Source organism: Bombina bombina, chromosome 5 (assembly GCF_027579735.1).
Source record: "Bombina bombina isolate aBomBom1 chromosome 5, aBomBom1.pri, whole genome shotgun sequence".
In the NCBI taxonomy this organism is placed as follows: Eukaryota; Metazoa; Chordata; class Amphibia; order Anura; family Bombinatoridae; genus Bombina; species Bombina bombina.
Window position 1 is genome coordinate 1,005,450,182 of NC_069503.1, and position 13,925 is coordinate 1,005,464,106.

The 13,925-nt window shown below is 40.7% G+C and overlaps 1 protein-coding gene across 2 annotated transcripts in view; it reads left to right on the forward strand.

The window, feature by feature from the left end:
- VPS13B (vacuolar protein sorting 13 homolog B) overlaps nt 1–13,925 on the forward strand; it is a 1,996,594-nt gene that overhangs the window by 1,717,845 nt on the left and 264,824 nt on the right. For both annotated transcript variants that reach the window (XM_053715243.1, XM_053715242.1), the window contains exon 37: nt 8,891–9,093. In XM_053715243.1, coding sequence (XP_053571218.1) covers nt 8,891–9,093 — 203 coding nt within the window. The remainder of the gene's footprint in view (nt 1–8,890; nt 9,094–13,925) is intronic.

The following is a 13,925-nucleotide window of genomic DNA, read 5'->3' on the forward strand; positions in this document are numbered from 1 at the left end:
TCAATTTTCTACTTACAATCTCTAAAGAAATGACTGGTGTGCGTGATATAGTTTTACAGTATTCTTGTCTAGTATCCGCTTGCTGCCATCATCTTCAGTAAATATTTATTTGTGAATATATTTCATGTAATACATTTAAGGTACCAGCGGATCAGCCCTATTAATATTAACATGACTTTTTGTGACCTTTACTGCATTCTTTGGAGTTGCCTCTGCAAATAATCTGAACACCCGTGTTTTGGTTCGCAACAAATCTGGGAAAGAAGCTGGTTCAGCGTTTTTTTCTATTTGTAACAATTCTGCAAATAGCACAGGTGGAGACAATACAAATGTAGTTACTGCTCTGTTTTTGTAGCATAACTTTAGCAAAATGTTGGAAACTGGAAACATCTGTATACAGTGCAGGTTGGGGCCCTTAGGCCATTTTTCCCCTATTATTTCAACCTATCTGATTTCATTAGGTCAGTGAACAGGAAAATTGTGCATAGCTCTATGGAATTCAATATTTGACACTAAAAAGTTCAATTAGTAACAGAGAAGGATAGAGAGCATATTTCCAGCAAACCAACAGTTGATGGTTCCTAGGTGTTGGAATGACTACACTTTTATGCCATTGTATTCATAATACACGTTTATGCTTTGTGCTAAACAAACCTCACGTCATGTGTCTTATTCACCTCTATACCTATAGATTGTAAGTATTACAGCCTGTATCCTCCTGTCTCATAACGTCCACTGTATTGTTATTGTGTGTATAACTGCCATATGATGCGTACCTTCCTGCTCATACTCAGCCTATCAGTGTGTACAACTGTCATGATGCGTACCTTCCTGCTCATACTCAGCCTATCAGTGTGTACAACTGTCATATGATGCGTACCTTCCTGCTCATACTCAGCCTATCAGTGTGTACAACTGTCATATGATGTGTACCTTCCTGCTCATACTCAGCCTATCAGTGTGTACAACTGTCATATGATGTGTACCTTCCTGCTAATACTCAGCCTATCAGTGTGTACAACTGTCATATGATGTGTACTTTCCTGCTCATACTCAGCCTATCAGTGTGTACAACTGTCATATGATGTGTACCTTCCTGCTCATACTCAGCCTATCAGTGTGTACAACTGTCATATGATGTGTACCTTCCTGCTCATACTCAGCCTATCAGTATGTACAACTGTCATATGATGTGTACCTTCCTGCTCATACTCAGCCTATCAGTGTGTACAACTGTCATATGACGTGTACCTTCTTGCTCATACTCAGCCTATCAGTGTGTACAACTGTCATATGATGTGTACCTTCCTGCTCATACTCAGCCTATCAGTGTGTACAACTGTCATATGATGTGTACCTTCCTGCTCATACTCAGCCTATCAGTGTGTACAACTGTCATATGATGTGTACCTTCCTGCTCATACTCAGCCTATCAGTGTGTACAACTGTCATATGATGTGTACCTTCCTGCTCATACTCAGCCTATCAGTGTGTAAAACTGTCATATATTGTACCTTCCTGCTCATACTCAGCCTATCAGTGTGTACAACTGTCATATGATGTGTACCTTCCTGCTCATACTCAGCCTATCAGTATGTACAACTGTCATATGATGTGTACCTTCCTGCTCATACTCAGCCTATCAGTGTATACAACTGTCATATGACGTGTACCTTCTTGCTCATACTCAGCCTATCAGTGTGTACAACTGTCATGATGTGTACCTTCCTGCTCATACTCAGCCTATCAGTGTGTACAACTGTCATATGATGTGTACCTTCCTGCACATACTCAGCCTATCAGTGTGTACAACTGTCATATGATGTGTACCTTCCTGCTCATACTCAGCCTATCAGTGTGTACAACTGTCATATGATGTGTACCTTCCTGCTCATACTCAGCCTATCAGTGTGTACAACTGTCATATGATGTGTACCTTCCTGCTCTTACTCAGCCTATCAGTGTGTACAACTGTCATATGATGTGTACCTTCTTGCTCATACTCAGCCTATCAGTGTGTACAACTGTCATATGATGTGTACCTTCCTGCTCATACTCAGCCTATCAGTGTGTACAACTGTCATATGATGTGTACCTTCCTGCTCATACTCAGCCTATCAGTGTGTACAACTGTCATATGATGTGTACCTTCTTGCTCATACTCAGCCTATCAGTGTGTACAACTGTCATATGATGTGTACCTTCCTGCTCATACTCAGCCTATCCCAAATGCATAAGCAAAGCATGAATGCAGGTCTGTGAATATAAGCTTAGCTACTAGATACTATCATTATCTATCCATGTACTTTTCATAGTTTTGGACATGGAAGTCAAAATGTATCTCTCATGATTCAGATAGATATAAAAAAAAATATGCCACCGCTAATACTTCTTCTGGTATCCTTTGTTTGAACTTTGCTTTTTCCATTTGGCCATGCCTGAAATTTCAAGCTCTATCTGAATCATTCAAGTTTAGCTTTGACTTCCATGTCCCTTTAAATTATTGATGTATATTATTGAAGCAGTTGTCATTTATTTAATGAGGCATAATGATCAGAAATAGCTGTTTAATATTGAGAAAAACATTTTTATTAGGCAAATGACTAAGGGCTAGATTACAAGTGGAGCGCTATCTAACGCTCCTGCTCGCGCATAAACTTCTCAACTTTGGGGTTTTGCTTGTCGGGTACCGTGCTTATTACAGGTAAAAAGGTTTAGCTTGCGCACTAACCAAACATGTGCAAAAAGCCTAAGTTACAATATTACAAACTCCCCCATAGACTTTAATGGAGCAGAAAAAGCGGATAAAAACCTAACACCCTTACTTGCATGCTATCCCGCATCACAATAAGCCCCGTATTCTAATAGCCCATAAACCGACATCTCCCCCCTCCCCACACACACATTGCAAAGTACCCCGCTATACTATTGCCCTTAAAGTAACCAAAAAAAAACTTTTTACGTGACTTAAACGTTTGTGTAAAGAGTTTGGCCGGAGCAAATAGTTGCAGTAAACTACACTATTAACCCCTAAAATGCCACAAAGCCCAATGCAAAGTACCCCGCTACACTATTAATCCCCTAAACCATTACACCCTCACATAGCAAAGTACCCCACTACACTATTAACCCCTAAACTGCCACACACCTCCACATTGCAAAGTACCTGCTATACTATTAACCCCTAACCGCCAGACACATTAACTCTAACCCCCCCTAACCAGCTAACATCCTCTTGCGTCAGTGGTCCTTTGTTTAATTTTAATGTGTTCTCTGTCTGTATGTTCGTTACTAGTAATAATTTCATGGTTGTTTGTCCAAAAGGGAATAATGGAAGTGGGAATTAACATGGAGGGGAAACTTTTCTTAACATTTATTTGATTTTAGGGGTTTAAATCTAAGTTTGCACCATAGGTAAACTGTCATTTTACCCCAAGCTACCTCCTAACATTACTTCAACCCTCATAGTTATTCAGTAGCACCCTTTGACATATTTACTTAATCACACTAACCAGACAGAGATAGTTTTTTAAACTTATTGTGCGGAGCAGCAGTTTTCTGTTATTTCTTTTTAGATTGCTATTATTAAATGTTAACTTTTATCTTATATATCCTTTTGTTCTACAGCATACTTGAAACTATCTGTCTATAATAGGTCTTTTTGTATATAAGTACAAATTTTGTTATAACACACTTTTGGATGTTTACCTCAAAAATAGTATTCATATCAAGGTCATCCAAAAGTTTACAAAACCAGCTTATATAAAAATTACAGGACCAATTTTGTTTCTTTTTTCCTGATTTTAGGAGTTTAGTGTTATATTAAATAAATTAGTAGTGGAAGTCGTCGTTGGCCCACAAAAATGCCATAGTATTTAGCTCAAAATAAAGTAAAATGTTCCAAGTTCTAGCAAGATAGAGATAAATTATATATATATATATATATATATATATATATATATATATATATAGAGAGAGAGAGAGAGAGAGAGAGAGAGAGAGAGAGAGAGAGAGAGAGAGAATAGAATGTTAAAAAAACAATTGTGAATATAAACTTAGATAAGTCAGTCATATCAGTTAGATAAGTGGGTTATGTGCAGATATCTGCAAGAAAATCTTTTTAAGATATTATATTGAGCTTTTGGATTTATGTATAACAAATGCTTGCCAAACAGCACTCACAGATTTTTTTTTAATCAGTCACAGGCCTTTGAAAAGGTGATTTGGCTTAGAACAATATTTCAATAAAGTTAGCCATGTATCACGTGAAGCCTGTTTGGATTATATTAAAAAGCGATAAATAATACAAAATGCATTTCACATATTTTAGTAACCCCTTACTTGCAGCGGACATAACTTAAACTAATAACTGCTGTGCTCATTTATTCTTCCCAACAAGAGGCCAAAGAGGTACAATTTTGCTCCTGAAGTCAGGGCCGTTTATTGATTTATGAAGATGGTTAGCCCTGCTTCATACTAATTTACTGATAGATATATATATATATATATATATATATATATATATATATATATATATATATATATATATATATATAGTAATTAAGAGATTACCTGGTTTATTGTCTGGAACTAGTTGAGCAGAAGTTGGGTTGCAGGAGCCATTCAGCATAGCAGAAGGTGTAATCGTTAAACAGGCCAGGGGTCTAAACCAGAAGAGTGATCCAAACACATGCGTCAAAACAGGAGGACAAGACAAGTTCAAAAGCCAGGGTACAGTTCCAAAGTTCATAAGCCAGTAAATCAACTCACAGATAGTGTATCACAATAGATGGGTCAGACAGGTTGCGTAAGCTACAAACTTTGCCGAGGTCAAGGTTAGAGGAACAGGCCAGGATCAAGAATGTTTCAGTCTTTATGTGAAATAACCAGCCAAGCTTAAAGGAACAGTCTAGGATCAAGAAGGCTTCAGTCTTTATGTGAAATAACCATCCAAGCTTAAAGGAACAGGCCAGGATCAAGAAGGCTTCAGTCTTTATGTGAAATACCAAGCCAAGGTTAGAGGAACAGGCCAAGAAGGCTTCAGTCTTTATGTGAAAGAAAAAAAACAGCCAAGGTTAGAGAAACAGGCAAGGATCTATAATGCTTCAGTCTTTATGTAAAATAACCAAGCACTGAGTGCTACCCCAATGGATATTTCGGAAAGATTATCCGCTGACGAGGACTACTCTGACTCTTTGGAGGACGTTTTTTCTGGGTCGGAGTCGGTGTCATCGGTCTGGGATTGGACTCGATCATATCCACAGTTACGGGAGGCAAGGGCGCTTTCATACCGCAGGATAAGAAGGCTAAGCCTAAGGGATCTACTTTTCATCCCTTTCGTGCGGACAAGGCCCAACGCCAGCAGCCCACCGAAAAAGCGGATCAGTCCAAGGGAGCTTGGAAGTCAGCTCAGTCTTGGAATAAGTCCAAGCAGAACAAAAAGCCATCCGAAACAGTCGGCTTGAAGGTGCTGCCCCCGACCAGTCAACAGACCAAGTTGGGGCAGATTATCTTTCTCAAAAGTCTGGTTGCAGGATGTTCAGGACCCTTGGGTCCTGGAGGTTATCGCCCAAGGGTACAGGATAGGGTTCAGATCTCATCCGCCCAGGGGCAGATTCCTCCCGTCAAATCTTTCTTCCAGACCGGAAAAGAGAGACACCTCTCTAGAATGTGTGAGGGATCTTTCTTCTCTCTGAGTAATTGTACCAGTACCCCTAGCAGAAAGGGGTCTAGGGTACTATTCAAACCTTTTCGTGGTCCCAAAGAAGGAGGGCACGTTCCGCCATATTCATGACCTAAAATGTTTAAACAAATGTCTGGCTGTTCCATCGTTCAAAATGGAAACGATCAGGTCTATTCTGCCCCTCAGTTAAGAGGGACAGTTCATGACAACTATAGACTTGAAGCATGCCTACCTTCATGTGCCAATCCACAGGGATCACTTAAGGTTCCTGAGATTTGTGTTTCTGGATCAACATTTCCAGTTTGTGGTCCTTCCCTTTGGTTTGGCGATGGCCTGAGAGTCTTTACAATGATTCTGGGGGCATTACTTGCAGTTGCCAGATCCAGAGGCATTGCTGTGATGCCCTATCTGGGTGACATCCTTGTGCAGGCGCCGTCGTTCAGTCTCACAGAGGATCACTCGAGGGCTCTTCTTCTTTTGCTCCAATCTCACGGTTGGAAGATAAACTCAGGAAAGAGTTCCCTGTTTCCCAGCAACAGGGTGGAGTTCCTGGGCACGATAATAGATTCGATATTTCTCACAGATCAGCGATGCTGGAAGATTGTGTCCACCTGTCTTGCCCTTCATTCCTTCCCCAGCCACTCTGTGGCTCAGTGTATGGAGGTGATCGGGCTCATGGTGTCCAGCATCAATGTCATTCCATTCACCAGGTTCCATCTCAGACCTCTTCAGTTGTGCTTGTTGAGACAGTGGAACGGCGATCATTCAGACCTATCCCAACAGATTTCTCTGGGCAATCAGATGAGGGACTCCCTCTCTTGGTGGATCCGTCCGGAACAACTGTCCCAAGGGACATCCTTCCTGAGACCGTCCTGGGAAATTGTGACCACGGACACGAGTCTGGCAGGATGGGGAGCTGTTTGGGGTGCCAGGATGGCACAGAGAAAATGGTCTTGAGAGGAGTCTCTCCTCCCAATCAATATTCTGGAACTTCGAGCAATCTACAATGCTCTGAAGGTGTGGCCTTTTCTGGGGTCGTTCAGCTTCATCAGATTCCAGACAGACCTCGGTGGCTTACATCAACCATCAGGGAAGGACGAGAAGTTCCCTAGCGATGAGGGAGGTTTCTCGGATATTGGAATGGGCAGAGTACCACCACTGCTCGCTCTCAGCAATCCACATTCCGGATGTGGACAACTGGGAAGTGGATTTTCTCAGCAGGCAATCCTTCCATGTGGGGGAATGGTCTCTCCACCCCGAGGTGTTTGCGGAGATTTATCACAGATCGGGGACACCGGAGATAGATCTCATGGCGTCAAGACTCAATTGCAAGCTACCAAGATACGGGTCGCGGTCCAGGGATCCCCAGGCAGAGCTGATAGATGCCTTAGCAATGCCTTGGGGGTTCAGCCTAGCTTACATTTTTTTACCGTTGCCACTGCTACCTCGTGTAGTGGCCCATATCATGCAGGAGCAAGCTTCAGCTATTCTGATTGCTCCGTCGTGGCCGCGGAGGATGTTGTTTGTGGATCTGGTGGGGATGTCATCTTCTCCTCCATGGAGGTTACCCTGTCGCAGGGATCTGTTAGTACAGGGTCCCTTTCAACATCGAAATCTACATTCTCTGAGGCTGACTGCGTGGATATTGAACTCTTAGTCTTGGCCAAGAGAGGGTTTTCTGAGAGAGTGATTGATACTCTCGTTCAGGCCAGGAAGCTGGTCACTCATCGCATCTATCATAAGGTGTGGAGGACTTGCTTGTCTTGGTGTGAGAAGTATGGATATCCTTGGCACGAGATTAAGGTATCCAGGATTCTGTCCTTTCTCCAGGATAGGTTGGAGAAGGGCCTTGCCGCAAGTTCCTTTAAAGGGACAAATTTCGGCATTATCTTTTTTGTTGCACAAAGGGCTCGCTGAGCTTCCTGATATTCAGTCTTTTGTTCAGGCTCTGTCTAGAATCAGGCCTGTTTTTAGACAGTCTGCTCCTCCCTGGAGCTTGAATCTGGTTCTGAAGGTGTTGCAGAGGGTTCCGTTTGAACCTATGCACTCTATTGACATTAAGATACTTTCCTGGAAGGTTCTCTTTCTGTTGGCTATTGCATCGGCACATAGAGTTTCTGTGTTGGCGGCCTTGCAATTTGAGCCTCCTTATTTGATCTTTCACGCTGATAAGGCGGTTCTTCACACTGGTTTGGGATTTCTTCCCAAGAGTGTATCTAACTGTAACATCAATCAGGAAATAGTTGTTCCTTCTTTGTGTCCTAACCCCTCTTCTCCTAAGGAAATGTTACTTCATAATTTGGATGTGGTTCGGGCTTTGAAGTTTTATCTTCAGGCTACGAAGGATTTCAGACAGTCTACATCTCTTTTCGTGATGTATTCAGGGAAGCGCTAGGGGCAGAAAGCCTCTTCAACTGCTTTGTCCTTTTGACTGAGGAGCATGATTCGCTTGGCCTACGAGACAGCGGGACATGAGCCTCCTCAGAGGATCACGGCTCATTCAACCTTCTTCTAGGGCCTTCAGGAATGAGGCCTCTATGGAGCAGATTTGTAAGGTGGCTACCTGGTCCTCCTTAAACACTTTTACAAAGTTTTACAAATTTGAAGTTTTTGGGAGAGAGGTTTTGCAGGATGTGGTGCCCTCAGATTAGGGTCCGCCTCTTTTGCCCTCCCGTTTTTTTCATTCAGTGTCCTCTAGAGCTTGGGTATTTGTTTCCCACAAATAATGAATGAAGCTGTGGACTCTCATCCCGTTTAGATGGAAAACATAAATTATGCTTACCTGATAATTTTATTTCCATCGTAGGGAGGAGAGTCCACGGCTCCCGCCCGTTGCTCCGTTGGGGGGACCTAAATTTAGTTTGTTCTTCTGCCATCGTTATACCCTGATATTTATCCTACTGTTCCTTGTTCCCTCGGCAGAATGACTGGGGGATGAGGGGAGTAGGGGAGGTATTTAAGCCTTTGGCTGGGGTGTCTTTGCCTCCTCCTGGTGGCCAGGTTCTGAATTACCAAAAGTAATGAATGAAGCCGTGGACTCTCCTCCCCACAATGGAAATAAAATGATCAGGTAAGCATAATTTATGTTTTTGTAAGAGAGAGGTATGTTTATCATAAATAAATTAATCACTTTTATGATATCCATATAAGATATAACTGTGCTATAGTTTGTCTTAAACAAATTGACATGGTCTTCTTTGCTCACAGAAACCATCAGTGGTGCATCATTCATGTTGGATCTGGATGACTTTCTGCTTAAAACAAGCTTAAAAGAAAAACCCAGAAATCTGATTGGCCCTGTCTCTGGATCAATAAATCTGGAAGCTAATTGGTGCAAGCACAGTGGAGACCCCAGTTCGCTACATTTTATTCCAAAAATACTTGTTTATTTACAAGGTGGAGTACTGCAGGTAAGTGAATTGACTTGTTTTTCTTGTAATGAAATATACAGAGTCTATTATTTTTTAATAATAATGTCATATTTTTATTGAAATTTAATAAGTACCTGGTAGAATCTTTAACAAGGTTTATCAAAACAGACTAAGATAGTATAACATTTTAACAGTCTGGTTTAAAATGTGATATTTTTTTATTTACAAAAAAAATATTCTCCTTAACTTCCAGAATAACAGCAGATGAGACTGATCATAACAAATAGTATTTTCAATAGTAGTGGCAAAATTAATAATGGGTTAAACTATCAAAATAAGATTTTATTTTCTGTCATGCCACTGTGATATCTTGTGGTATCATATTTAGGAACTGGTGTGTTTGTTGCATCTCGGTATAGGTAGAACTTTCTCTGAGACCTTTGGAGTCACTTTCTCTCCCTGTATTTATTATTTTCCTTCCAGCTGGTTTCACTTTTTTTTTTTTTTTTATATATATTTTATTTATAACCAACACAGGGTACATTAGTATAATTTGTATCAGTGATACACCACGCAGGGTGTGATAAAAAATTACAGTATTGACAAAGCAAAAAAACTTAACTAAATGCAAAACAAAAATAAACAATAAGACACACACAGTACAAAATAGATACCAGGGATCTTATAGGTGATACCTTAAAGTAACTTAAAGGTCCATAGATGGGATATCTTAACATTTTGAATTTTAAAGGGTTAATCTGTACCATGATAAACTAATTCATTGATCACTCTTGAATGCTCCAAACGCTGTTGGAAAGATACTAGTCGTAGCGTTTTCTAGATAGCGTTATCAAAAGCTGATGGCGAAATAGTAGGTTTATATACTTAGTAGAACAGCGTATCAGACGTATTCCACATTGTAGCATGCCATATAGAAGCCGTACTACAGAGCTCGCCTACTCAAGAAAGGGAATGAGGGAGATATATAAGAAATTGAGCTCATATCACAACGTGGTATGGTAAACCTGGGTATATTTATGGTACCTATTCGCATAGCAGTCTATCAAGATGATCTATAAAGAAGCTGGTCTCCAGCGTTAGGAGGTGACAGAGCCTTTGCAGTGGGTATAAATGCTCAGATATTGCTATGCAGCAGTCTCAGCCATAAGAAAAAGAGGGGAATAAGGCTACCCTTGTGTGTCAAAAGCAACAAGATAACCATGCCATAGGCAGCAATATAAAATGCTTAAATTTCCATATATGACTGCGAACTTAAGTGGGATAATGCAGGTAAAATTGATACTGCGATACTGTGATAAAATTCTTATAGAATGTATTGGTCTCAATACTCTTGGTGTGTGTACGCAATATAGCAGAGGATTGGTTGTTACAAAAGGTTAGCAGCAGTATCAATACGCCTTTTGCCCTGAGTTATAGTAGACTTCAACTGAGAATATATTAGGTTGTTGAGGAATATTGAATATTTAACAACGTTATTCACAATGAGTTGTTACAAGCCCACTGTCTGAAAAATAAAATAGGACTTTCCAGGGTTATCTCATTGCTAAATGTCAACAACAAAACACTAACTGAGCATTTTAACAGATACTAGATTGTCATAAACAAAATTAAAATAAAATAGAAAACGTAACCACAGTATAGGCGTCTATCTGCTTGTAAGGAGAAGGAATGACAAAGGGCACTGTAAGGGTGATAAACGTTAGTGTACGTATTTGTATAGCTGGTCGTCACTATGGTAGTTCTTCATATTAACTGCTGCAACAGTTAGAAGTAGTGTCCCTTCATGTTGGCACAAAAGTTGCGAGCATAAAGCCAAGCAGTTGTGAGCAATAAATGAATAATAAAGGCAACTATGATCAGAGTTCTCACGAAGAACACAAGAAAAAAAAAAAAGAAGAAAAATCACAACTTTGCTGCAACTATAAAAGAACGACGAGAGTTTTTTTGTTAGTGTCTTACTGCAGATTATCAAAGCGGTGAACCCAGCTAGACTCCTGGATATTAAAGTCCAAAACAAGGAAGGTGTCCACAGCTCTCCAATAGTAGAAATAATCTTTATTAGGACATATAAATTAGCAACGTTTCGAGGTTAACACCTCTTAATCATGCATGATTAAGAGGTGTTAACCTCGAAACGTTGCTAATTTATATGTCCTAATAAAGATTATTTCTACTATTGGAGAGCTGTGGACACCTTCCTTGTTTTGGATTACTACTTGGTGAAGGGGCAGTTCACCTGTCTTCACGGACACTCCATTCCTTTGGTGCTGTTCTACACTTGTTTGTTGATATCTGGATATTAAAGCGAGACATTAACTTCTACCACAGATAATTGGTGAGTCCTTGGAGTCAGTTCTGCTTCACATACGATAGGATAGGATATCTATATAATCAAAACACTGGAATAAGTATAGTGAGTTCTGAAACGAGTCACCTCTCATGAAATTAATACAAGTGATTGAACTGACTCGTAGTGGCTTTATCTATACTGACAATCAGCCGATGCCCATTGTCCTACGAATGTACCGACCATTGTTCTCCACGTGGGAGCTGAGGCCGCCGGCAGCTGCAGACGGCCCTGTTACGGATGGGTGTACTAGCTGAGTCACAAGCAGTCTTGATTCTCGGAGTGGTGTGTTGCCATATGCCTGACATGCAGTATAGGAGAGTGCACTCTTCAGCAGCTGTTGAATAGGCAAGCAAGTGTCAGTATCACGTTGCAATGCACATGCATTTCTTGTTACCATAATCCTTAGCACTGGTACTCTCCCGTGTCTGTGCCGATCTCTACTTCTCTGTCTTGGGAGAGGGAGCGGTAGTCCAATAAGCCGGTGTCCAGTAAAGCTGGATTGTGTGTCTGCCGCCTCTGCGATCCCACATTATGCTCTGGTTGATGCGCCTCCGGAGTCATGTAGGCATTATCACGGGGTGCCTCTGCTTTGAATTTGGGACCATGTTGAAGAGGGCTTAAGGAGTTCCCGACTTGAGTTTCAGTCAACAATTTCTGTAGTGTGAGTTCCAGTTTATCCAGTTCTGGTAGAAGCAGTACCTTGAGAGAAATAATCACTGCTTGGAGTTTCCTTTCAGTGGGAAAGGCTTCCATTTCTGTTTCTGTTCCTAACTATATTGTGAACAACGTGTAACGTTGCGCCAATTCTCCTCTCTCTGTTAATGACTTCACGGGAGGCAAGAGATGTCAAATCTTGATCCTGGTTGGTACCCAGGCACAATGCTTGCCAAGGGTGATATGGATGGCTAAAAGTGTGGCCACTAATTGTTGATATAACAAGAGTTGAGACAGAGCAGTATCAGTCCATGTCCATCTTGGTACGCCGCCCACCTGAAGTCTTCACTTTTGTTTTGAATAGTGTACCTTTCTTCTAATCTAATAGGCCTGTATGAATCCAGACCTCCGTCAGAGCGACAGCACTTTGTGTTCTGTCATCCAGGCTCAGCAACACTTAGGGGGGTAGTTATCAACGTGTCTACTTTACCTGCCTTCGCCGGTCCAATACGCCCGCCTAAGCTTGCCTACCATCGCCGCCGCGGACCTTCAAAATTTCGCCTAAGTTATCAAAAAAGCTGTCAAAAAGCCGTGCACCAAGTACGGGGCGATGAGCAACGGACTGTGAGAGTTATCACTCATCCGATCTCGCTGCTCTTCGGCTTTTTGACAGCTTTATTGCTAGCCTGTCACTAAGCACCCACACTAACTACACTGTTCTACCCCCTATACCGGCGCCCCCGGAGCCCCCCGCAACTCAATAAAGTTATTAACCCTTAAACCGGCGCTCCTAGATCCCGCCGCAACTCTTATAAATGTATTAACCCCTAAACCGCCGCTCCCGGACACCGTCGCCACCTACATTATACCTAGTAACCCCTATCCTGCCCCCCCTGTATCACCGCCACCTATAATAAAGTTATTAACCCCTATCCTGCCGGTCTCGGACCTCGCTGCAACTAAATAAATAGTTTAACTCCTAAACCGCCGCTCCCGGACCCCGCCGCAACCTATATTAAACTTATTAACTCCTAATCTGCCCCCCCTACACCGTCGCCACCTATAATAAGTTTATTAACCCCTATCCTGCCCCCCCTACACCGTTGCGACCTATAATAAGTTTATTAACCCCTATCCTACCCCCCCTACACCGCCGCCACTGTAATAAAATTATTAACCCCTAAACCTAAGTCTAACACTAACCCTAACACCTCCCTATCTTAAATATTAATTAAATACATCTAAATAAATATAACTCTTATTAAATTAATTATTCCTATTTAAAACTAAATACTTACCTTTAAAATAAACCCTAAGATAGCTACAATATAAATAATAATTATATTGTAGCTATTTTAGGATTTATATTTATTTTACAGGTAACTTTGTATTTATTTTAGCTAGTTAGAATAGTTATTAAATAGTTATTAACTATTTAATAACTACCTAGCTAAAAGAAATACAAAATTACCTGTAAAATAAATCCTAACCTAAGTTACAATTAAACCTAACACTACACTATCATTAAATTAATTAAATAAATTAGTTACAAATAACTACAATTAAATTAAATTAACTAACTAAAGTACAAAAAATAAAAAAAGATAAGTTACAAAAAATAAAAAAAATAAGTTACAAACATTTTAAAAATATTACAACAATTTTAAGCTACTTACACCTAATCTAAGCCCCCTAATAAAATAACAAAGCCCCCCAAAATAAAAAAAATGCCCTACCCTATTCTAAATTAAAAAGTTACCAGCTCTTTTACCTTACCAGCCCTTAAAAGGGCCTTTTGCGGGGCATGCCCCAAAGAATTCTGCTCTTTTGCCTGTAAAAAAAAAAT